We start from the raw sequence: 26,317 nt of genomic DNA on the forward strand, positions 1-26,317 counted from the left end.
TTGGACTTCAGATGTGCATCACATGGAGCTGCTTTACAGGTGGGAAGAGATTTAAGCTGAATATCCAGAAATAAAGTCACATTCCATGCGGCAGGGTGTAACAGAACATGTCTTCAAAATCTACAGAGGAAGTTAAGCGACAAAATATCCTTGTATGACAACAATCTTCCTTTAAAATAAAACAAAAATCAACAATCTTCATTCTTCTCTTTTTATATTTCTAACAGGTTGTTTGTATGACCCACTCTGTAAAAGCGCCAGCGGTCATTATAATGCCTTTAGTCGAAATAAAAAAAAAATAAGCAATTGTTTTCAAGAACATTCTGCAGAGTGGCAGGAGTTCATTAGAAGTTCACCAGAAGCTGTGGTTGGGACCATTGGCACAGGGCAACCCCGCCCCCCCTTCCCTTCCCCGTTAATGAGAGCTCTCTGTTTACACTCTCTCCCGCTAGCTTACAGCCCTTCTGCAACAAAAATACTGGAGCCATCAGATGTGAAGTTTTGAGCCAGATGGCAGCTCAGACAAGAAAAATGAAGATGTTTAGCTTTCTAGCGGTGGATGCATCAGAACGTAACCAAGCAGGAGTTTGTGGCCCGCCCACTGTACTGGCTACATCACAAATAAACCCTTTTACGAAGAAATGTTTTCGTCTGCTCCTGATTCACAACAATTTGAATAAAGAAATTACTCAGAAAAACAGTTTTAATCTTCATTTCTTTTTACATAACCTTTATATTCAGAAAAATGGACAAGAACATGTTAAAAACACCCAAAACACAGATTTCATCAGAGTTAATCTTCAAGGTGGAGATTCTGCTTTTCTGTTTGCCATTATGTTGCATGAAATCACAGCCAGAGACTTTTACTGACAACACAACAAGAAGCTTTACGCCTCCCCCGGCTCTGATAGCTTACTGATAAGAGGACGGCGTTTATCATTTCCTTATTTATCGCTTTATTTGTTTATTTATTTTTTTATCCATCGGGTGCACAAACTTTTAACTGACTATAATAAAAGGAAATGGAACATCTTTTGCCGTCGCTCTTCCCCTCCTATCAGCCCAACACTCACCACTTGTGAGTGATCTGAAACACCTTGTGGCTCCATGATAATTCCCTGACCTTTGTGCAACATTTGTTTGAATTAGAAAGTGCACGGTTTAAACCTCCTGACAGCCACTGCTCTCTCCAGTAAATCTTCAGTCTGGGAGTGAAGAGGTGTGTGTGTGTGTGTGGAGAGAAGGAGAGGGTGGTTCAAGTCCAAGGTGAGAAGCGTGGAGAAGGACCGTGAGGGGCTTAGTGGCCGACAGCCTGCATTTTCTCAAGATCTCATCTGAATCCTCTGTGGGCCCCAGCACCCTGAGCCCCCGGGGGACGCAGATGGGCAACACGTCAAGGGCAAAAGGCGAGGGTATGACTTATTGCCGTGTGGTGAGAGAAAGCATGGGGCCCATTGATGAATCTAAATTGAATAAAAGCCAAACTGAATGTGATCCAGATCACAAGCCAGTGCCCCAGCAATGCTGTTTCAATTAGCTGGCCCCACCAGTTCAAAGGCGAGGCCCCTGGTACCCCCCCCTGCTCTGCTCGAAGACACGACCATCACATTGGCCTTTGCCTTTCACCCCCCTACCCCGAGGTGGTGCCATCCTTCCCCGTTCAGCGCCTCTGTCTGTCTGCTTGATGTGCTCATGCTTTACATTAAACAGATAGTGGAGCCCTGACCATCCCTGCCTGAAGGGGTTGATGACCTGCATTCACCGTTTATGCATCCACACTATTGCTAAAAATAGATCTTTGTTCCTGTGATTATTATAAGATGTGGTTTTGTTTTTTTTATTTTCATGTTGACTCAACTACCTAAAGCCTAGCAGACAGCATGCACTCTTGTGATGCCTCCCTCATTTTACATCTTGTTGAGCAGCTTCTCACAGTCAATTCTCTTTTTTTTCCCCCTCATTTTCTCATTTGGGATCTTCCAAAGATAGCACTGACAGGTGATATTAATGATCTTTTATTAGCATCGCTCTGATTGCTGCAGATTTTTTGGAAACGCAAGACAGAGGGAGAAGGCTGGGGAGAGGCGAAATGAAGGAGAAATAAAACAAGGAATATGGAAGTTGTCCACCCACTGCTTCTCGCTGGAGATCGCCTCTCTCTTTGATAGCTTGCCCGAATCTATTCCCCTCAATGAAACTGCCCCGCAGATGTTGTTGCTGTAAGCAGACTACAAAGAAGGAGCCCTTTATGAGAAGAACTTCTATTTTGGGCCGCACTGTTTCCGAGTCGTGGAGCTCAGTGAGAGAAGAGCAGACCTAATCTCCATGCTGCTGAAAACTTTGTTTTATTCTTTGCCCACGATATATTTAGATTAAAGCCCAGCTCTAATGAATAAAGGGAGGCTGTAATATATTATGACAGTATCAATATGCCATCACTGCAGTGGGCCTGAAACAGCCAATGCTGCTATTGGCATCAGCGAGAAGGAATCGGGGGGAAAGTTTGGGCAGTAACTTCAGGAGTCAGAAGCTTTTGTATCAAACCAGTCTTTATTCATTCAGAAGTTTTTAGACAGAACCATGAATTTGTGGCTGTGTTGACTGTGAGGCAAAAGGTCCATGGGGGCAATATTAGCTCTTAATATTATTTTTAATTAAAGCACCAATCCCTCAGCCAAGTTGTCCAAACAGTTCTAAATAGGCTCAGTAAATCAGACAAACATCCTCAATATTAGATGAGTTGGGAGTTTGCACTATAGCCTCCAGATGGTTTGTGTTTCTCAAGCGTTTTCATGAGGGATGGTGCGGGACAGGGATCTTCTGTTCAAGTGTGCCTCTTGACGGAGAAAGTTCCTCCAAATCACATGCTAACTCGCTGGATCTCTGCCTGGATCTCTGCATTTTTCTTTCTCTTTCTGCGTTTTTATCTCTTGTGAGTGAGTTTACTTGTGGGCCATGCTGAACTGTAGCATTGTCCTTTGTCGGTTTGCACTAACTGATAGCAGGTCCATGAACATTTTTTCAAAGCTTAGATTGTTCCCAACACAAGAGATTTCGGGGTGACGGATCCTGTTTTTTTATATAACTTCACACCATTTTCCATTCTTTTGTCATCCAGTGGAAAAGAAAGTGGTATTAGAAAGAAAACAAAGGGATGATGCAGGCCAGGATTTAGCCAGCCCCACTATGGGGCGCAAACAGAAAATCAAGGTTGGAAGTCTGGATGTGCTGAGAGTTTGGGGTGTCAAATCCCTTCAAGCCCTAAAATGCATTACAAAACATACTAAAATCACATCAATTTATCTTTTAATATATCTTATCTATTTGATACGTCTTATAAGTTTCGTGTTGAATACTCTTCCTGACAGCTTTTACCAGGCTTGAGTCAGGTACAAGCAGGACACAGGTTTGTACCCTGTTCAGACTGCGTTTATCTTTTTTTTTCTTTTCATGCGTGTTTATCTATGTGTCCTTTTGTATGTCCATACATCTTTTTTTGTTCTTTTTATTTCTTTAAGTACATTTGTGGATTTTTGTGGGCTATCAAATGTAGAGGTGGCATCACCCCCTTGTTGCCCTTGCCTAAATCCTATGGAGTTAATTCAGTCTCAATAATCAGAAATGCACACAAACTGTTTTACAAATGCACATGCTCCGATTAACTCCATAAAATCCAGCCTTGCGATGAAGTAAAATGGCGTATATTTGTATAGCGCTTTTCTACCTATAAGGCCCAAAGCGCTTTACAGTCATGACCCATTCACCCAGTCATCCATTCACACACACATTCACACACTGGAGGCCGCTCTGCTGCCAAACACAGGTGCCTACCCACCAACAGAGGCAAGGTGGGGTTCAGTGTCTTGCCCAAGGACACTTTGACTCATGGGCGTGCAAGGCGGGAATCGAACCTGCAACCTTACGATCATGGGTCGACCGCCCTACCGCTGCACCACGGCCGCCCAAAAAAAGTAAGATGACAGGAGAAAGCAGACGCAAGAGAACTGCTGTATAGACTGAGACCAACATGCCCCGGTTGATAAGCTGCAGGCCTGGTGCCAGAATCCTCCCTCCATTCACACAAACACACACTGAAATGCCCTGCCCAGTTGTGAACTTAACCCCCCACCACCAGCACCACTTCAGTGGCGTCTCCAGCTCCCAATCCCTCTTCATTAGTGTCCCAGAACAAAATGCCTGTCTTGTAATTAGCAGAGTTGGCTCTCTGAGTGCCTATGTAACACACTCTCATTAGAGGAGTGCGAGAGGGCTGCGTCCACAGAGGAGAGGTGAAGAGGCAGGGGAGGGAGGAACGAACTGTGGAGGAAACATTTGGGAAGGGAGCTCGTTAGAAAGACATGGAAGACATGGCAGAGAAAAAAAGAGCTCAAAGTGGAGGAAATGAGAATTCCATGCTAAACTTAGTTCTGTTTTTAACAAAAATTTAAAAAATCCACTTAGTCAACTTGTTTTGTGTTCATACATGGAAATTATTAATTAAACAAGTCTTTTTCTTGTAAGCACTGACATTTTGATTGGATTTTAGTCAAAGATATATAGCATAAACATGTCAAAGACCCACAAAAATACTATTTTTGGGTGTTTTAAACATGTTCTTGTGGTATTTTTCTGATGATGGAGAACCTGCATAAAGAAAATTAACTTTAAAATTGCATTTCTGAGTCTTTCTTGTGAACTAAGAGCAGACAAAAAATGCTTAAAAAACAGTTTTATTTGTGACATAAAAACTACCCTGTGGGCAGGCCACAACCTCTCCGCTCCAAGCTCCTTGCAATGGGGAGGGGAAGAGGGTCGGGGGTTGCTCCAGGGTCACAGTGACACCCACAACTCAGTGTTGAACCTTTATTTTATCCAGGTTGGTCTGTAGAGAACAGTTTCTTATTTACAGCAATGAATAAATACACTGGTAATTTTCTTATGAACAACTGCCGTTGTGCAGAACTATGTCCTAGAAAAGGACAGTTCTTTAATTTTTGAGTTTGTCTAAAAACAGCATAATCATAATTAAAAGACCACTGGGAACGCTTTGACAATAGATTAAAAGAAGATCGGAGTGGTACTTTAAAACCGTGTACTCTAAGCTCAGTTACCAATTCACCAAAAACATCATGTAACCAAGATAACATCTATGTGCCAAAACATCACTTCCTCTGTTACCTAAAATATACATCAATCTACTCTGAACCAGACTCAAATCCACAGTAATCAATGAGGAATCATCAAAATCATTAGATCCTCTTCATTTCTTTTCACACTGATAACAGTGCTGTTTGTAGAAGTTGTTGGCTTCATTCACTTCACTCAGCGTGTGATAAGGTGTGCTTCACAGTGCAGATGGGGACTTATCAAGGGGATGACAGTGAAGACGAAGTAGCTGTGGGAAGCTAGATTTCTATTGAGTTTGTAGCTGTACCACTTCGGGAAATGCTAAGGAAAAGTTCCATTTGTGTCTATTAAGTTATTCTGATGATCGAAAAACAAAAATATTTGGAGAACAGTTTTGTGGACAGAAAATGTTCATATGATCACAGCAAAAAACAAACAAACAATGGTTTCAAGTCACAATCTTAAATATTCCAGCAGCAGTTGAAATTTCAAGCTTGACCGTCTATTTAAAATAACACAATTGTTCACTTCATGTTTGCTTTCCAACACTGCGGTGCACATTAGAGAGGAAAATACCTCCCATTCTGAGATGTTTTCCAAATTAAAGTTGCCAAATTAATAAAAAGTGATGATGCCTGCAGTCAGAGACAAAGAGCCAGCATGGAGAGGAACACAGAGGACAGTTGGGTACAGGAGTTTGAGTTATTTACCAGCCATCTATTTTCTTAACTTCCTGTATTCCTTTCGGGGTCACGCGGTTGGAGGAGCTTGTCCCGGCTACTGTTGGTCAAAGGCGGGAGACACCCTGGACAGGTCACCAGTCTGTCATTGGGCCACACAATCCCTCCAACACACACTCACACCTAGAGACACTTTTTGGAGCAATCAATTAACCTACGAATGCATGTTTTTGGACTCTGGGAGGAAGTTGGACTGCCTAGAGAAAACTCACACATATTGGGGAGAACATGCAAACTCTACACAGAAAGGTCCCAGCTGGGATTCAAACCGGAGCCTTCTTGGTGTGAGGTGCGGGTGCTAGCCACTTCACCACAGTGCAGCCCCTGAGTTATTTACCAAATTCAGTTCTTTCACTGTGCAAATTGTATTGTTTCTTGTTGTACAATGTAGGTATTTGCAAGTGCATCTGTTATCTTGTCATTGCCCTTGAAGCCAGATATTTTGCACGCTCAAGTGATGAAGAGAAGGTGGTCGGCTGAACAACACCTGGTGGGGAGTTGGATCAAAGAGCAAGACAAGAAGACGGATAGGCCCCAGATATTATTAATATTCTAAAAACAAATGGCATCAGAATGGTTCTAGTTCACAGCTCTGCACTACCATCATGCTAATTGTGGTGTTATGCCATTGTTTAAATAGAAATCTGTTAAAGAACTACAGGGTCCCATTTATATGACATCACGGCTGTGTGAGGGCAGCGGGGAAGCGTGGCTAGACCGAGAGACACATGTTGAAGGCTGATGGCAGCATACCCTGCCACACCCACAACAAAATGGCGGTAACCTCCCCCCAGCATTGCACACTTTCTTTTTAATTTTATTATTAAAGATTCATTAGTCTTAAATAAATGCACACATTTCTTTGAGTTAAAATATACATTTTTTTTATCTGTTTTTAATAATCTGTAGCACATGTACATTTGTTTAGTTTACTTATTTTGGTTTGTTTAATTAATGTCACCTGTTTTTTGAGTTGCCAGTGCTGAGGGTGCTACTGGTCGCTACGGGTGTGGCTGAGGTTCTGCTCCTGGAGCTGTGAGGCCTGGCAAAGGGGGAGGTCAAGTCTTCACAGCCTTTAAATACTCCAGTCAGGCAATTGGGCAGGCGCCATCGACAGAAGCCTCTAGGGGAGAAACCAATGGACTTATTTAATGTTTATTTGCTTTGCTTCTGTTGGTCATTATTCATTTTGTTACACTTTTGATGATTTTTCTTTTCCACTAAGAGACCAAGTTTGTGTTTAGTCTTGTCTTTATAGTATTTGTTAAATGTCTGTAGTTATGTTAGTTCCCCCCCCCAATGTTTCTTAAGTGGTCTGATCAGCCACTATATATGTTCCCCTGTTGTGTCTTTGGTTGGGTCAGTTTGTTTCTGTTACTTGTTCTGTTCAGTTGGTTAAGTTAAAGTTAAGTCAAAGTTAAGTTTGTTGCCTGAGTTGATTTTGTTTCTGTTGACCTCTTTTAAGGGCCCAGTTTGTTGATCTTTTTTACATTTCATCTTTTGATAAACTTCTGTTGTCCTCTTTGGCCACTCAATCCCTCACAAAGGCTGTCTAAGAAATGTTTGAATAAAGCGCCCTGACAAGCAAACAGTTGGACCCTTATTTGTTTTTCTCAATTTAAATAACACAACACTAATAATCACAAACTATGTGATGATACCTGAGTAAATTGTAAGGGTTCATCATTAAAGTTTTCGGGGTGGATGGACTGCAACTGGGGATACTGTACCGAAACTGTTGGGATCTGCATCTTCTATGATCTTTTATATAGAAATAAAAAGCAAGGGGCACTTTCTATAACTTTTACTTCCCCAAAAAAACACTTTCTTTAGCGGATGACTCTGTCCCATTGTCCTAATTGACCTCCAGCAGGTACCAAGAAGATTTAAAGTTTCCTGCAAGATCATGGTCCTCAACTGGAAAACTGGAAAGAGCTCAAAATTGAGAATTAATTACTCTTTGAGTGAAAGACTTGGATAACCTTTGTGTCTTGTTTTCTGTGGAAAGCTCTAAAAGAAGGACTCTGTCAGGATCCCCCATGAACCCATTTACATGCATATCTAATATCCAGTCCTTATCTAGTTTCTATAGTAATCAGATTGTAGTCAGAATAGTCTTTTTTTGAAATGAGGTGCTAAGGTCTGCCTGTACCTAATGTTTTTCTTTAACTATCTCAACCAGCAAAAAGAATCCCAAAATCTTACTTGATACAATTAACTCTTTAGCCTCACCTGTTGTCCCTCAATTTTTGCACTTAGAAGCAGACCATTTTTTTATTTCTTTGTTGGAAAAGTTAAAGCAAACATCTCTCCACTATCTTATTTTTTTCATTCTGTTGCTGCAGCATCCTTGTCAGATATGTGACCATGTTTCACAACAGGTTTCATCATATCAGCTCTTTTATTGTTAACCTGTTAAATGCATGACTTACATCTGGTGGCCCCAGCATCCTTAGCCCTTGTGCTATCCTAGGCACTTCAACATTGGGAGTTGGGTCATCTAGACCCACTAGACAGTGCTCTGAACCTTTTTCTTCAATGATTTGTGATCTTCACTGGTGTCCATGGATTACATGAAATCTTTCCACCTTTATCCACCTTTGTCATGGTAGGGAGAACACGTCAATGTAAGGGTGGGGTCATCTAAGATAGCCCAAGGGTTAAACATGTGTTTGTTGAACAAGTACTCTGTTCAACAACCATTCTCAACCCAAAAAACTACAAGCTCATTTCCAAACATCCAGTTTTTTAAAACATTTTTGAAAAAGTTGTTGCAGATCAACTCATAATGTAGAAGCAGAATACATTTAGCAGAAATCTTTCAACTAAAGCAGAGTTTAAAATGACCTTATGATAGCTGTTGACTGTAGAAAATGCTCAATCATGGTTTTATTAGACCTTTTCTCGGCATTCAGTGCTGTTCATCATAGTTTAGTGATAAGGAGACTTGTCGATCTAGTAGAATTGTCTGGTTCTGTCTTGAAATGGTTTTTGGCCAACCTCACAAATAGAAGTTTCACTGTTTTTGCTAATATTTTTTATTTTAAGATAGAGCACTTTTCATGTGGGTTGCCCCAAGGCTTATAGGATCAAATCTGTCATTTCCAGTTACTTCTATACTGACGATCTCCATCTGTACTGCTCATTTAATTATTCTGACTCACATTTTCCTGTTTAACTAACTGTTTGACTTGTATCTTTAAGTGCCAGTTGTCTTCATTAGAATTAAGGTAAAAAATAGACATTAATTATTGCTCTTAAGAAGAAGATTCCTCTGAATAAACACCAGCATGGTTCCCTTGGCCTGTCTTTACTGGCCTTCAAAATGTTGGTGTGATGTTTGCTGCTTTTAGGTAAATGTGGTTTTCTGTTTGCAAAATATTGTAATCTTGTGTTAATTTGTCTTTAATGCATTTTGTTTCTTGCTTTAACCTGTGCTGTGATTCATTTTGTGATTCTTTCAGGAGAAAATACTAAATAAATCAACTTTACTTACCAATTTCCTCCATCCATGGCAGATTTCTGAATTGTAATATCATACAGTGATTTCTCTCTAAAAGCCATTGATCTCGGGAATTTAAGCATTTTTTCAACTTGTTGAATAGGACGTACAGCAGCAATGAGGTTGTCTTTTTAAATAACATTTGTTTTTATATTAGAAGAATGAGGTATTAGGATGATTTATAGGAAGTAATTTTATAACCATCACTGCCAGGTTTACAGAGAACAAACCCAAAAGGGAGAACAGAAGCTTAGGAGTGCTATCCAAGGTACGTTAATTTGGGATCATCTGGACCCCACAAGCTAAACCTTTTTTTTCCAATGATTCTTGATCTTCACTGGTGTCCATGGATTACATGAAATCCTCTCCACCTTTATCCACCTTTGTCATGGTAGGGATAACATGTCAATGTAAGGGTGGGGTCATCTGGACCCCATAAGATAGAACAAGGCTTAAACCAACATGTAGGAATGTTTGCAGTAACAATTCAGACAATGGACTGAAATGTGTAAACTGGGATTTTCTTAAGACGTTATTGCAAAGTCATTTTGGAAATATCTGATTACTCTCACTGGCTCACATGCCCACTGAAAGACATGCGGAAAAATCTTTATGATGGGCAAAAAATTCCAAGCTGTTTTGCTTTTGGTTTTCCAATATCTGACCAGTAAGACCATGAATAAAAATGTTTATATTCTTCTTTTCTTCTTGCTCCCTCCCAAGGATGACTGTTTTACTTATTGGGATGGGCTATGGAGCTTCTCTGGGATGTACTGCAAGTGGAGTTGGAGGTCCGCCATATTAAAAGACGAATGAGCCAGTTAAAGAGGAAAGATTCCCTCTAGACACGTTCCAGGGAAAATAGCTTTATGTTGTAAATGGTAAATAGGGCCTATTTACTTTGCGCTTCACACTCACAATCCCATTTGCCCATGCACACATATGTGGCAGCTCTGCTGCCAAACACTGGCGCCAAACTATAACCACCAGGAGCAATGTGAGGTTCAGTGTCTTGCCCAAGGACACTTCAACACATGGGCTGACAAGACGAGAACCAAACCTGTGATCTTCCGATAACCCAAACTCCTGTACCCAACTGTGTTCCTCTCCAATGCTGGCTTTGTGTCTTTGACTGCAGACATTAGGGCTGCACAATAAATCGCAAATGTATCATTTATCGCGATTTCAAGCTGTGCAATGTCCACATCGCAAAAGTCGGTGAAAATCGCAATAAAAGGTAAACCTTATATATGCTAAAACAACCTTATTGCAACTTGAACTATTTAAATAATTGAATAAATCCCTTTATGCATTAGACCAATCAGATGGAGCCCTTTACATGGTTGACCAATCGGATGGAGCTTTTATGTTAGATGTTGCCCTCCTAATTAGACGAGGCTCCTTTGGAGAATAATTTAAGGTATTTTGACTCTTATTTAAATAAAACGTTTGCAGTGAAATGGAAAGGTTTTTGTTGTTTTTGCTATTTGTTCAATTATTGCAAGTTATATCGTCATCGCAATATTGATCACTAATATCGCACATCGCGAGTTTTCCTCATATCATGCATCTCTAGCAGACACAATCACCTGTTATTATGGATGCAACTTTAATTAGGATTTTTAAAGACAGCATCAATTTGTGTCACATACAACAATCTCTGTACTCACAAATTTAAGTTTAAAACATGATGCATAAAAAAAGGGTAAGAGACCTGGATAGATTTTTTTAACATCTAATCTTAATCATAAGAACTGATCAAATATTTTAAATTTTATTGTTTTTGTGATGTTCCTCAAGGAAAGTATTGTTTTAAAATGCTTGATTTGGTAAAATTCTAAAAAGTGTCACTTGATTGTACAAGTTACTAACAACTGTCCACAAATACAGCTAAACAGAAACTCCAGGTATGCTGTTATTGCTATTTTAAAAGCTTTCCCAGTGGTATTGCTATATTACAGAGTTGCAGCATGTGGAGATCTGCAGCATCATTAAAAAAAAAAGTGTTTTTAAATTGAGGTAAATTTGGAGCGGAAGTGGTTTGATGTGTATTTGCATCAATAGGCGTTAGAGGGCTAAATGCTCAAAGTCCACCCTTAAAGTTGGGGTCACTTAATGAACCATTGATAATAATTACTCATAATGGAAGAGATTTTTCATGATGTCCTTCCTGAAACAACCCTGTATTTTACCCAGGCTGGGGACCGGCACAGGGAGACCCAGACTTGGGCCCCCTTGTGGCCACATAGTTAGGCAGTAGCATGAAGGCCCAAGTACTCACACTGGATGAAGCTCATCGATCTCCCTGGGAAATTAACCATGGTTACCCATGCACCAGTCCGACACACAGCCAACTGAGTCATCAAGCCACTTGTGTAAGTCAAAGACATGCTGGTCCAATAACTTTAGTTTGTTGTAACCCTTGTGCTATCCTAGGCACTTAACCATTGGGAGTTGGGTCATCTAGACCCACTAAACAGTGCTCTGAACCTTTTTTCTTCAATGATTTTTCTTCAATGAAAAAAGTAAAGGTTTCGCTACCAAAGTTGACTGTAACAAAAAGCACCAAACGAATGTCTCCATAAAACCAAATTTATTTACACATAAATAAACCACCAATAACAACTAAAAGTGAAGCTAAAAGGCTTCAGGGTGAACCAAGGCCAAAATAACAAACAAAACCCCAACTAACTGAAACACGTATTCTTACCTGCAAATGAAAGAAAAGGGAAATCAAAGACAAAACTCTAACCTCCCTAACCTAACAAAAACAGGAGAAAACATGTACTAAAGAAAATGGCAGTTCACCCCTACAGCAACACTTAAACAAAATGATAAACCAAAAGACTAATCAGAGTGGGCACAGACAAAACTACAAAGAACTACAAAGAACTACGAATACAAAATACAAAAGTGCAACACACAACTAAACAAGAGGTGAAATCAAAAATAAAATGGAGAAGCGGTCCAAGCTGCAGTGGAGACTGTTGCAGCAAGACTCCCTTCCCAAGGTGTGGAGGTCAAAGTGGTGGCTTTAAAGGCTGCCTCCTCCAGCTCTGGTCCAATGGAGGCCACACCCTTGCCACCACACCTGAAAATAATCAGACAAAGACATGCAAACCCAAAGATCCACAAAACACAGAAGTCCCACTCTGATACAAAAATACACAAAACTCAGAACAAACAAACAAAGCAAAATAAAATACGGCCACAGCCGTAACAGTGTTGCAGAAACAACTGTGGCTTATTCCTCAACCAAAAAAAATGTGAAATAAAATGAAAGATTGATCAAAGGAAAAGTCAGTGAAGGGTGAGTTTTTTACAGCCTTTATAAGGTCTTTATTTTAACGCTCAGACTCCTGCTTTTCATCTGTCTGAAAATCACCGACCCATCTGTTCGCACTTCTTTCTGAAGTTCGGGTTTCTCTGTTCCTCTCCATCCCCTCTTTTAGTTGCATGATCTGAATCCCATTCAGAACTGGCTCCTGCCCACACATCACCCAGGCCATACTCCCACTCATGGCTCTCACTGAGCAGACAAGCAGGTTATTTTTAGAGTTCCGCTGATGGTTTTAAGGATGTTAAGCCCAGATTGTGCCCTGGCTTTTCAGTGAGGAAACAGTCTGTTTCTCTTTTTGCCCCCTCACTTCCATTCATTTCCTTTCATCCTCTCTCTCCGATTCCCTCTCATGCAGCCCTGTCTTGCACTTTCACTTTCTCTCCAACCTGCCTCGCTTTCTTGTCAACTGTCACTAAAAAAAAAAAAAACACCACACCTACTTGCTCACACCTACACTCTTCTCTTGTTGCCCTCTTCTCTCAGAGTTCTCTCAGTATTTGTCTGCACTCTTTTATGCAAAGTGTGTGTGTTTTCTCCCTGCAAGCAATCTGGGGGTATCATCTTTCAAACCCCTGTGCCACTTGGCTGCCTGTCTTCCTGATAAGTGCAAAGTAACGTTTAATTTTTACTTACCTGCAGATCATTATGCAAAGTCGTAGAATTTCCATGGAAACACGGTGGCACAAATTCACAAAAGATTAGTTCTAACATGCTTTGGAAGCATGTGCGGCTAACATGAAAACAGTGTTGAAGTTAGGATTTATTTAGCAGATCTGAAAGTTTATGCAGACTTGTAATTTGAAAGCTCTAAGACATTACAGTTATCATAAATTCACACAATGCTGCTTCTCTTGCACAGCTCAACTCTGCCCTCTGTAGGTGGGTCTCTGAAATGCAGACACAGTGTTGGAGTATTGAACCTAAAAGTTAAAAGCCTTTGTTAGTAGCAGCAATATTCACATGGAAAATGAAAATGTGGCGAATTGTTTTGGGTTAAAGGCGCATGTGTAAAAGCAAACTGGTCACCTAGTTAGTTTGAGCTGGTATAGAATACCACCAGAGGCTTGCTGGAGGGACCTACTGGCTTCTGTGGATCTCGCCAGCTGTGTGAAATAGCCTTCTCCATATGTTAACACTTTACTCCCCAGATATCCACAGTGACAGCGTCACCCTGTCTCTTTAAGAGCCAGTGTGGAATGCTGCGGTTAGGCTAGGCGTTAGGGGTAGTGCCCTCACAACACATAAACACAACCCTTAAAGTGTCTCTGACTCATTCTCACTCTTTCTCCTGTTTCACTCTTTAATGCTGCCCTAGCTTGGCCATTTTGCCTGTAGAGGTTTCTTTTTCTGCTTTGCAGCCGTTGGCACATTTTTATTTTCTTAATGTTATGCCCTCATCGGGCCGGTGCTACAAAATGTTCTTGACTAAATCTTCCTTGTTTCTTTATTCCACATGTGAGAGGGTGAGGATGCTTCACTTCTATTTGAAAAAAAATGCTTTTATAAAAAGTAAAGTTTGTTTTAGATGCCAACATTTTCAACTTTTTTTAATATTTGTGATATTTCCCAATAGTGCATTATTGACCTGCAAAGTATGAAAGAATAAACAAATGTAAATTCCCCATCCAGCTTTTAAACAGCTCAGCAGTTTGAAAGAAAAGAAAATCCTTGCTTGAACTGGGGCGCCCTCATGTGGTCAAGGTTGGCACTACTTCTCCCTATGCATGGGATCAATAGGCAGGCCTCCTTTATTAGATCCAGATTTGACCGTCTGAAGGCACAGATGAATGATTTTTGTAGTCTGGTGAGCAGCCCACATCGAGTTCAGCCTGTCAGACATGTCTGGAGGGACATGGGGGAGGAAAGGGAGACTCTAGCCTCAAAGTGAATGCCTTGAGAAAGCAGGACAGAGGTAAACCCTAAACCTGAGCTGAGCTCAAACTAGCAGGCTTCCAGGGAACAACACTTTTCTTATTGAGCTGGTGAGCTCGACTCAAATGAGAGGTGACAGCATATTCATTTCATGCCATATATTTCTTTAAGGACTTTGTAAAATGCTGCTGAATGATGAGCGGTCAGCGGATTTATAGTTCAGGCGATGATTTAGGCTTTTTAAACGGCCCTACCTTCCTCCTGGTCTGGCCTTTTAATTTCCCCCCCCTCCTTTTCCACAGAAAAATGACATTTTTAGAGGTTTTCTTTCAGCCTGGTGTTACAGGGATGACTTCCTTTTGGAAAGTGTGGTATAAAATATTAATAACCACATACTCTGGACTACAAGGAGGGTGTATAAAGAGATAAAAGGATGCAGGCCGACCTACGCAACACTGTCAGAAATGCAATCATTTGTGGTGATTACGGATGTAAACCAAAAATTCCACCTGAATAAATTGCTTTCTGGAGTTTCTACGACTTTTCATAAAGGTTTTTTTTCATAAAGTGAATACCTTGCTATAACTTTATGGTTCTATCATCCTAATTGTCAATGCACACACGAGCAGGAAGGGTGGACCAGAGCATTTAATACGTTGCTTTGACTGTGGTTGTTTTCATTTTAGCTTTTCTTAGAACAAAGCTCTTGCAGCAAAAGTCAGCTTTGATGCTTCGCTCAGTGAGACTGCGCAAGATAACTGGACAAGTGTCCCATTTTATTGACCAAACCTCTGTCAATTGCTTCACATGGACATTTCAGTACGTGAAAACGTTCGAACTCCAACTCTAATGAACACGAGTCGTGTGCTTACACTGTAAGTAATGCCCTGTCTGGGTATAAGTGCCTGAAAGCGTGCATGAAAAGATTTGATATTCGGCCCTGCCTTCCCTGGTGCCACGCTCCCATTTTCCCCTCTCCCCGAGGAGCAAAGAAAAAGGGCTGGAATGGAATGGGACCAATCTTCATCTCCATATCATCTCTTGGTAGCCCCTTCAACTAAATAAATAACTCATTACAGTTCAGAGTGAGGGGCTTCATTTACTCTTGGCGATGTAATCACAAATGTCTGCAGGTTGCCCGCATCATCTTAAGCACAAGTGCTTTTGGTCGAATCCCAAGAGGCGGCTCTGTGGGAACTTGGAATATCAGTGAGGGGAGACTGTTGCAGCTTTTTTTTTTTTGTGGTAAACTGCTAATCGGGATCACAACTTATAAGGGAACAAAACAAAAAGAAATCACCTAAATTACAGAATGAAAGATTCTTTGAAGTCTCTCTCTGATCATCCTTTGAGCTGTTTTAAAAGCCTTCCCAGTGGTCTTTTAGTTAGGATTATGCCGTTTTGAGAAAAAGAAATTGAAAAACAACAACAACAACAAAAAACAGTGTCATTTTCTAGGACATAGAGCGGCAGTAGTTCATCAAAAATGTACCTTTGAGTTGTGGGCAGGACCACAAGCTCACCCCCACTTCCCATTGTCCATCTTTTTACACCCTCTACTATTTGCTTACAGCCCTTACAGGACTCAGAGAGAAATACTTGCAATACTGAACAGTGCAGGTGAAGTTTTCCAGATGTCTTGTATTTCTTGTAAGATAATCAAGTGTTAAAAAAAACAACAACAATTAACGGCAAATACATTTTAGTCTCCTAAAGTTCAGCCCTCTGTGTAGTTTTTCCAAATCAAAATAATCCAAAAGGAACATTATTAGAAAATTCTATCACTACACTTAAAGTGTTTCCACACATTGGACTGGAAAACATGATCAATGTGTTGAAGAACTTCTGCAGTATCCTGAGGAAGGCAACACAGCAGGCACATGAATGATCAATTTACTTCATTTTAAAACAGTTTTATAGGCCAATTCGATTGGATTAAAAACTTTACTTGGGTAGATTGATCTAATTGTATCATGTGATTGAATTAATTCATCAATGAAGTTGGTGAAAACACCCCTACCCCCAGTCTAACATTACAGATGCACCAAAAATGGCATTAGAGCTACTGGCTAAGCCAGTTACCAGTAAAACCAAGACATACATGGATCTATTTGTCTCCAAGTGGATGCATCAGAATGAAGCGGAGCAGGGAGCTTTGGGCCCACTGATTCTACGTCACAACAAGGTTTTTAAACAGCATTTTGTCATCGATTCACAACGACTTGAATAAAGAAAGCTAAATTTTTAAAGCTAAAAGGTCTATATGTGTACACATCATGAGAATAATGTAACATGAACCAAAAACACGTTTCTTTAACCCTTTGTGCTATCCTAGGCACTTTACCATTGGGAGTTGGGTCATCTAGACCCACTAGACAGTGCGCTGAACCTTTTTTCTTCAATGATTTGTGATCTTCACTGGTGTCCATGGATTACATGAAATCTTTCCCCCTTTATCCACCTTTGTCATGGTAGGAATAACACGTCAAAGTAAGGGTGGGGTCATAGGATAGCACCAGGGTTAAAGGGGGTTAACAGCAGTGAATCGGTGTAAGACGCTAAAGGATCACAGCACTATTTTGACTTCAGTTTTTTTTCAAGACAGTGAATAAAAACACTTCTTTTTTGGGAGTTTATAGGTAATTCTTTGATTCAAGACTTTTTTTTCAACTGGGCTGTTTTAAGTCTAAAAAGTTTGCCAATTGAATTTATGGCTGAAAGAAACTTAGTTTAGAAAATGACTCTTTAGAAGAAGAGAAAAAAAAGAAAAGAAAAGATGGAGCTTTCTTTTTCTGATCATACTGGTGTCAACAGGAGCTCCTGGGCTGTACTTTTTCATGTGTTGCTTTTTGAGGTTTTCATTAGCTGCTGCTTGAATGTGTTGGAGAACTTCTCCTGCAGTATCCTGAGGAAGGCAACACAGCAGGCACATGAATGCCATTTTTTTCAGCCAAACGGATGCTGGGATTTCCGTCCATTGTTTCTTGCTGGGAACATTATTATCAGTGTTGTTGCTTCTAATCATTGCATTAGGAAATGGTGCAACAAACAGAAGGTCTGGTCAGTGTTGAGAGAAGATGTTTCAGTCAGATGTGGACTGTTCTTATGGGAACAATGACATTTCTGATCATTTCTTTCAACTCTTTTTTTTTAGCTTTGTGTTTAGAAACAGTTTTATTAAGTCAACAGATGTTCCTGAAATGTTTTTGAAATTCATTTTCGGATGAACAAATGCCATAGACGGTGTAGAAAAGGGTTTCAGGAGAACGTAGTCATCTCCCCCTCATGTTTTCCAGAAAGCAATGGTTGCAATCGGTTTACAAGCGACCTCGTAGTTTCACTTTGGTCGCCCTGCGTGAAATAGCGACCTTGATGAGGCTGTAAAATGGCATGGCTGGGCAACTTTCCTCACCGTGAATTGCCCCAGTTCATTTGGGGGGGACTCCAGGTCAAAGATGAGGGGGAGGAAATGAAGTTAGTGAAGTGAGTGAGGTCAACTGAGCGGGAAACCTGCTGGAGATGATGATGTTGTGTTTCTTTTTGAATGAATTGATTAAGGGGAACAGGCAGTATGACGTAAAATGCTCACAATACGTTATAAATACATGAAATTAGTCTTTCAGCCAATTTTTATGGTAGTTTTGTTTGTTTGCTATTTTAACAAAATTGTTTAATTTTTTGGAAATAAAAAAAATTCTATTTTTAAGACTAGTTGGTGAATGCAGACATTAAGTGCAGGTTTGGAAACATTTTTAAATGAATTCAATCTGGGAAAAATTACAGTATTTTGACCCTTTGTGCCCCGTTTTCTATGCGTTTTTCCTGCCAGAGGCACCACATGTCCCACGGGAAGTTAAAGTTAACATTTAATAAATCCAGAAAATACATGCTGCTCTTTGATTAAGACATTTATGAACAATAGAGTAAATTAAACAGAAGCCCACGTCTCCCCTCACTCTGTTTAGCCCTGGTTTCATGGCTCACTGGCCTCACACTGCAGGCAAAGGGGAGGTTTTCTCTTTGCTGCTCATTGGCCGCGGATCTCCCTTCTCTGCAGCATTTCCATTCATACTCCCCGCTCTCCTTCGCCCCTCTTACAAAAATTACTCACTGTCATCCGTATTGGGAAGACGCCTTTGACTGGACGGGACTAATTAACTGAAATTGGAGGAGGAGTGATCTGCCAACATCGAAAAGTAGATCGGCGCGTAACGACAGGTGAGTCAGAACAAAGTGCGCACGGTCAGGCGGGAGGACAAGTCATTTTCACACATGTCGTGCCTTTGCGTGTCATTTTAGTCTGGTCAAAATACGATTGAATTATCCTAATATATAATTTAAATACAGGTTCTTGGTGCATTCAAAAAAATAAAATGTAAAGAATGATTGAGTTTGCAGCTGAAGGTTTAGGTTGTTTGCGCTTTAGAGGAAGAGAAAAAAAAATGCAGTGCGCATTTGCTACAAATCAGTCGGTTTTCCTTCATGATGGATAACAGCAAGGAAAGATGCTTAAATTGTAACACTAGAGGGGTCCTGGCCCACGGGGCTGTCTCAGAGGAAGGTTCACGCCGTTTTTCACCAGTCCTTCTCCGCCTAATTGCCCACAGATGCTGAGTCCTATCCTTTTTCTTTAATGTGACGCGCATTCGCGTTTGCGCCAACAATCAAAAATATTAGAACACATAAAAACGTTTAAGATGTGTAAAAAATCATTTTCGTTTATACTCTTCACTGCTTACATTTTTTGCCACCATAGAAATGTTCAATTTAACCAAAATTTTTATCAGCTTTTTTTTTATCTTCTATTTCTTGCATTGTTTTTCGTTTCCACCTGCATTTTCTCACCAGGTGTTGGCTTAAGATCACACAAGCTGTTGCTCTGATCTCACCACATGCAGAACAAGGGAAAACAGCTGGAATCGAGGGACATGATTGTATATTTGTAATCCTGACATGCCAGAGAATTTTCGCTACTGAACTGGACAAAGATGTCCCACGGGAGCTGTAAAGATCCATCCAACGCACTGCACTGCTGTGTCCTGAATGTCCTGACACGCGCATATTCAGCTCATTGGATTTTATATTTTGGAGCAAGTTGCAACGTCTCCTTTCTATTAATGATTGCAGGGGTGGGGGAGTGGGGGGCTGAAAACACCGTCCTCTAAGTGCCCTTTCACCCTAGACTTTGTAAGCTGCACTTATTAAAGCGAAAAGTGTTTCAATATGTGGTAAGCTTTAGGGGAAAACGTGATGGGGGTTGGGATGGGGCCCTCTCTCTCTCTCTTTTTTTTTCCTCTTTTGCAGCCTAGCTCTGATTGGGCCACTCAGAGCAATTCATTGCTGTTAGCAGTGGGTAAGTGGTGGAGTTTTCATCTATTGGTGCAGGTTAATGTACGGGCAGGGGCAATTAAAACCTACCCGTATCTAAAACTGCATAAAGACAAAAAGGGAAGGAAAAAAAAGCCGGGGTTTATGAATGAATGTAGGCTCGATTTGACGTACAGCGTCAGTGGGTGGGGTGGAGGAACGTAGATCAAAAATGAACTTTCCCTTTTTTGGTGGTAGTGGAAACCCATGCGTAACCAGCAGAAGAGTTCACAAAACGACTTGATCTGATAGTTTGAAAAAACACAAGTGACAAATTAAAATAAAGATAATCATAATAAGAAATATTGATTTTTTTTTTTTTTTTTTGCTTTTTATATTTTTGCAGGGGCTCACTGGACACTGCGCTCTCAGAAGACATGTTCCAAACTGTCCCTGACACGTCGTCTTACGTAAAGGTAAGACAGCGCCGTCTCTTGGATCAGGTAATGTTGCAGGGGCACATTAAAAGCGCTTCTTTTCCAGACCTTTGGCCTCATTTCTCCATTTTTCCCGATTTTCCATCTCAAAGAAACGTTTTGACTATAACAATCTGCACCATTAAACTGGTTTGTGCATTTCAAAGCTGGAGGCATGCTTGTGCGCAGCTTGTGCACAAGCATGCACTCTGATATGCCATGGATCAAAACGAAACTGATGACTTTAAATTCCTCCAATAAGCAAAATAAACGAAAAAACGAGAGGTAAAACGCGCTGGGTTCGCCCAGTTTTGTGCCTGACGTCACGAATTCTGCTCCATCTCCGCGCCACGGCTCCGTGAACGTAAATAAAGCCAACAGCTCACATCTGGTTTTCACATAAAACCCGCATGGCGTCACATGTGGCGCAGCGGGGATACCTGCGACAGCTCTGCGCGCGACAGCAGAATCTGACAAACGCATTCTTTCATAAAAATACAAAATAAAAAAAGGGCGGCACTATCGAATCTTAATAAATGCGCAAACTTTGGCCACGTCCACCACAATAATCTGCCGAAGCTGACTGCTGGGATTGTGCTCCAATAAAATGAGTCATTGTACAGAGACGAGCTTATGGTCATATCTTCATAATCAAGGTATTTTTCCAAGGGCGACTTGCTAATGTTTTGAAGACTTATTCCCCTTTTGAATAAGGGCCCCTTTCATCCAGCCACAGCGTTTGTGCCACCGCGGAGAGACTTTGCGTTTCAGGGCCCCGAACAATTCCTGATGTGTTGTGGGAGAGTTGAATAGCAGGGAATGTTTAAGGAGAAAATAGTCGCCCAAATGACCCTTTCTGCTGCCTTTCACTGTTTAATCTCCACCTTAAAGGGCTTCCATCTCATATTTTGGAAATGTGGAAATGCAAACTCAATTATTTCTGTTTGCTCTGATTAAAGCACACTTGAGTTTCTTCTCCTTTTTCTGTCTGGATTTTGTGTGTCTTTTCTTTGACCTGCTCTGACTTGCGCACTCACAGTCATTGAAATGTTGGTCAACATGTGGCACGCCTCAATTCAGAACTCAAAAAGAAATATTTCTCATTCAAGTTTATGCACTGCCCAGCATTTGGTTTTGTTTGGTTAAGGCCTGGCGAGACTGGAACTCTCCAATAAAAATAAATCTCAAATTAATTATGGCCTGGAGCGAGGGGCCAGACAGTTCGTGCTCATATGTGCTGCAGACTCCACTTTTTGCCCTCAGTATTTTGACTGGGACTGTCTTTTAGCCTGAGAGGAGGAATGATTTGAATACAAGTCTGCAGTTTAATAAAAAGGAAAGTTTGCACATGAAAACATATCTCTTTTTTGGTTTCTTCTTTTGGAACAAAAACAACGTGGGAACAACTGTGCATTCTAAATAAAGCACACGGTGCTTCTATTCTCTGTTGGTTTTAAAAACACTTTCAGAAATGTGCAAATAGGATGTGACAGGAGGTGAATGCAACCCAGCAGAGAGAGCCAGGAGGAGTTTTTCTTTTTGCCTTGTAAAACCTGCAGCCATATCCTGTAACTGTGATTCTCCATGCCTCAAACTTTCATATAAGCCTTGATGAGAAAAAAAAAAAAAAGATAGCCACAAACAATTGAAAAGCTGCAGCACAGAAACTCACCAAAGTGTCCGCCCACATTTGGCTTCTTGCCACAACGGCAGACAGTAGAGCTACTGGCTCGTGGTGTAAGAAGAAATGTCTGGCTGTCTAGATCCAGTGTCAAGCCAGATGTTCTGTGGTTCACTGTGTAAACCAACTTGCATCTGTTTATAGATCGTCCAAAGTGTTTGTTACCACTGTATTCATGATGATCTTCCTGCCCACACAATCTCCCTGATAAGCTGCATGGCAGTTATGGCAGGTATTCTGAGATACAGGGAGTGGACTTTTTGCTGAACTTTGTACTGATTTGGCTTAATAAAACAAAGCTTATTTATATTATTTAACACCAATCATGTAAAATAATATCAAATTATAGAAACGGTTTCTGAAATATTGGCACAACTATGCTTCTGCATGTGGGCTTGAAATGAAGATAAATGCATGAATGGAAGCTGTTGTCATGAATCCAAACAAGTGGATTAGGAAACGTATTTCAGTTCCTACTTTCAGATCCCTGCATGATGGATCTACTATTTCAGAATTTGCCTCTTTAGTCACATTGCAACAAAAAGGGATGTGAAGGACGCTGGAATGCAAAGGAAAACAAAAAAGAATCCAAGTCAGTCACTGAAGAGTTAAACAAGGTGTCTCCCTTAATTACACCAGTCTGAAATGGCCTCAGGCAGGAGAAGCCTTGACCCTTAGCAGGATCCAGATGTGGTAGTCCCAAGGGTGGGGGCCCACAGCTCCACCAGACCCCCAAGTGGAGAACAGACAGGCCGGCCCTGCCGTCAGTGGCAGCAGCAGCGCAGGTTTGGTGACTGAGAGGCCGCTAAAGGCAGAACCCCCAACAATGATGGAAACAAAATACAAAGCAAAACACGACATTCTGACCGAAGAGGAAGAATAAATGCAGATTTTTGCATAATCCTAAAAAAATTTTCTTCATGCCCGTTCGGACTGCCATCCTCGGCTGGTGGAATGACCCTCATACTTTTTTCTTTTTTAATATAATGTACCTAGCCTTCTTAAAACGCTTAAAACAAAAGAAACAATGTCAAAAATTCTTATTTAAATAAACACTTCCAACTAAAGCTGACCTGGTAGAATTTCTTTTTGACGGTCTGCTCACGTTCAGACCTGCCTGGCTCCTTTTCCTCCTTTTCCAGCATCTGCGTTGGAATTGCGCTTTAATTGATGAGGGTAATTTCATAGAGCAGACGAGGGAGGGGGGAGACCTAGACTGGGGGGTGGGGATTGACAAATCCTTTTCGGAGATCTGAGTGGATGTGGAGAAACTTAGCATTGATTAAAAAACATAATAATAATAATAATAATAATATGTTTTGCTGCAGTTTTATGTTTGTGAAGTAGCAGTTGGATACGTGTCGCACACCCTGAAGTAATGGTGCCCCCTTTTTATTGGTTCTGCAGGAAAGCAGCAGACTTTAAATACAATAAAATAAAGTACTAAAATAGAAGGAAAAGCAACAAAATTCTCGCTATAGGTATTGGGTTTCTACATTTTGATTTTATGCATCTCTGGCTTTAAGCCTGAAAAACAAAACGTATCCTTATTCAAGCTTGAGGTTTACCCCCTTCCAATAGATGGAAGCTGCGCTTAGTCGGATTTACAGAGGGATGGAGGGAGGCATGGCCAGATGTGAGTATAGGATGTAGACGCGTGAATCCAAAGCCTGAAAAAATGGCACAAGAGGCTGGAAGGACTGTAAAAGTCCTTCCAGAAAGCCTCAGTCCAATGTGTGAGGACACAATTCATAAGCGAGGCAAACGGCAAACCCCTCCACACCACATGCTGCGACATTCATTGCTGTGAAAGAATCCACACGACAACACGCACACAGCAATGGCCGCGCACGGCGCGAGCAGCCATCCTGTAAATATTTCCGAGCAGAAAAACATAACAGCGCAGCGAACACTCAATTGTTTTCCCTGCTTATCTCTCTGGGACAGTATCCTGCTGTTTTTTTGAAGGCAGGGCTTTCGGTGACACACAGCTTCCTCCTCAACCTTCTCAACAGTGGTGACTTCACTTCCCAAATTTAGAGGAAAGAAAAAACTCAATCCGGTAAAAGTGTCTCTTTCTCTCCGCCACATACCGGCCACTGGAATTAATTCAGGAGCGTGTCATGTTTGGAATATCGTCGGGGTCCGCGAAAATTTGCGCAAAATGGACGGAACTATTAAGGTAAGGGTGGAGATCGGGGAGTAGGAGTTTGTGGGAGACCGTTTTTTCGGAGTTGCGCCTCCTTTTTCAAGCAATGGGTTGAAATCCTGCCCTGTGTGTCGGTCTGTGAGTTGGGACCTCCAGTCTGCGGACGATGAGCGCGTTTTTTGCCTCGGTCTGAAAGCGGTAACAGACTTTCGCTATTTTTTCTTCCTTCTCTGTGTAAACTTTTGTTTTTCTTTCGCAAGAAACCGCCGGGTTTGAGGAGACTCGGAAGGACTGGCTCATAAATCAGATCGGACTGTCGGGTCCAGGCGCACCGTTACGCGCGTCTGGAAAGGCACAAAGGATTTGTTCACACGAAACACCTAGAGGTTTTTTTGCTGTTGTAATTTTTATTTTTATTTTTTTTCTTGCCAAAGTTGAATGAACCCGTTGGCTCTGCGGTTTTTTTTTTTTTGAGTGCGGGCAGCGGGAATTGGGCAGTAACCTGGATTGGATGCACCGCTGGATACGAAGCGTTGAGCTGCGCAACAGCGGTGTGGCACATCGCCCGGCTCATTACAGAGATCTTGTCATGGGTCAAGAAATATGGCTTTTTAATGTTGTCTGACAAATAAAAACACATTATTTGTTACTTCCTTTCATGATCTCAGAACCTCCTCCGCCGCCGGACAGTTTTGTACAACAGCAGAGGGAAAGCTGTCATTTGGTAACTCCACAGTTTGCAATACGTTGAACCGCAAAACTTCACAATGATACCTCGGCTTGCTCCTTGTGATGTTGCTCAACTATTTTGAAACGAGGTGAAACTGTCAGAGAGCTGGTCCACATTAGCCGTGGATACTTGGTCCTTACACCCTAAATCCAGATGCGTTCTGGCCATTGGCTCCAGATGTTGAATAGCAAGTTAGTTACTCCTGCGATGCGTTCAAGGAGTCTTCTGGTTAAAAAAAAGTGCAGGTTCTTTAGGATTGCTTCTGCTGTGAAAGATTTGAATTTGTTTGTTGGGGGGGGGGTCTCCTTTTTGCCCTTTTTGGTAGTTTTAACGCAGCTTGTTTGTAGAAGTTGGGTGTGGTGTGCATTTTTGGAAGAGTGTTAAAGTGAAAAACAAACAAACAAAAACAAATGTCAGCTTGCCTATATTGTCTGCGCCTTTAGGCTTTACAATCATCGCCCACGGATTTTGTTTGGTCGTGCCTTTGCCACGCTACAGGATGATGTGCATTTCCCTGCAGTTTTTATTTTTTTCCACAGCAGGCAGTCGTGACAGTCAGAGTCCTAATCGAGTACCTGGGTGTAAATGAACGGCTGCTGGAGCTGCATTCATGCCCTCTGAAAGAAAGGAAGGACTCTCTAACCATGAGAGCTTCCTGCTCTATACACTATCTTTTCCTGACAGGTTTCCTCTTTCTCCTTAAAACAAAAGACAGGAATGCCCCCCCCCACCCCCCGTGCGGCTCCTGTTGGATTGGCTGTGTGTGAACGCCAAACAGATGCACGTGCAGTCTGGATGTGAAGCTTTTGCGTGCATGTCCAAGTCTGCTCCAGACGCGTCGTGACGCATTTGAGGAGACTGGCTTAGCTGATGTAAACAGCGCGACGATGGTGGCTCCCAGCAGGTGTCACACTCACACAAAGCTTGTGATGGCACTCGCAAACGCGAACATGGTTTATTTGCTGCCTTTCCCTCCTTTGTCTGGAGTACCCAAAAGGCTCAGAAATAGATTTTCGTTTACGTTTGGTACTGAAATGCACCGCGCATTTATCATTTGGACCTTTATTTTATTTTTTATCAAATCTGGTATGGATCTTTTTGGAAATTTGTTACTTCCGACATTGCTCCATGTTGAGCAACTTATCTCTGGTAGATGTAGCAAAACGTAACTGCCTGTTGCCCTCTCTGGTGGTGCACGTGTTCTCAAAAGATATAAAGAAAACAGCAAACTGGCAGCCTTTCATCCTCTCTCCTACAAAGTGCTTATGTTTAAAACCACTGCAATCTTGATACATGTATGCCAATCATTGCTCCAATTGCAGAGGCCGATATGTCACAGTAAATATAGCGTGTAACTGTCTTAATAGTTCCCAAAGTCCTTATCAGGCTGTAA

General features: G+C 41.4%; 1 protein-coding gene across 6 annotated transcripts in view; it reads left to right on the forward strand.

Moving 5' to 3' along the window:
* The first annotated feature begins 18,616 nt into the window (after positions 1–18,616).
* The window catches only part of fli1 (Fli-1 proto-oncogene, ETS transcription factor), a 32,932-nt gene continuing 25,231 nt past the window's right edge, over positions 18,617–26,317 (forward strand). For 2 of the 6 annotated variants that reach the window (XM_011482905.3, XM_011482906.3), the window contains exon 1: positions 24,275–24,918. In XM_011482905.3, the coding sequence (XP_011481207.1) occupies positions 24,853–24,918 (66 nt within the window). In that variant the 5' untranslated portion in view covers positions 24,275–24,852. Of the gene's footprint in view, positions 18,800–20,294; positions 20,365–24,066; positions 24,228–24,274; positions 24,919–26,317 lie in introns of those variants that run through there. The other 4 variants (XM_020708456.2, XM_011482907.3, XM_011482908.3 and 1 more) reach the window with 4 other exon arrangements.

This window comes from Oryzias latipes, chromosome 13 (genome assembly GCF_002234675.1).
Source record: "Oryzias latipes chromosome 13, ASM223467v1".
Classification (NCBI taxonomy): domain Eukaryota; kingdom Metazoa; phylum Chordata; class Actinopteri; order Beloniformes; family Adrianichthyidae; genus Oryzias; species Oryzias latipes.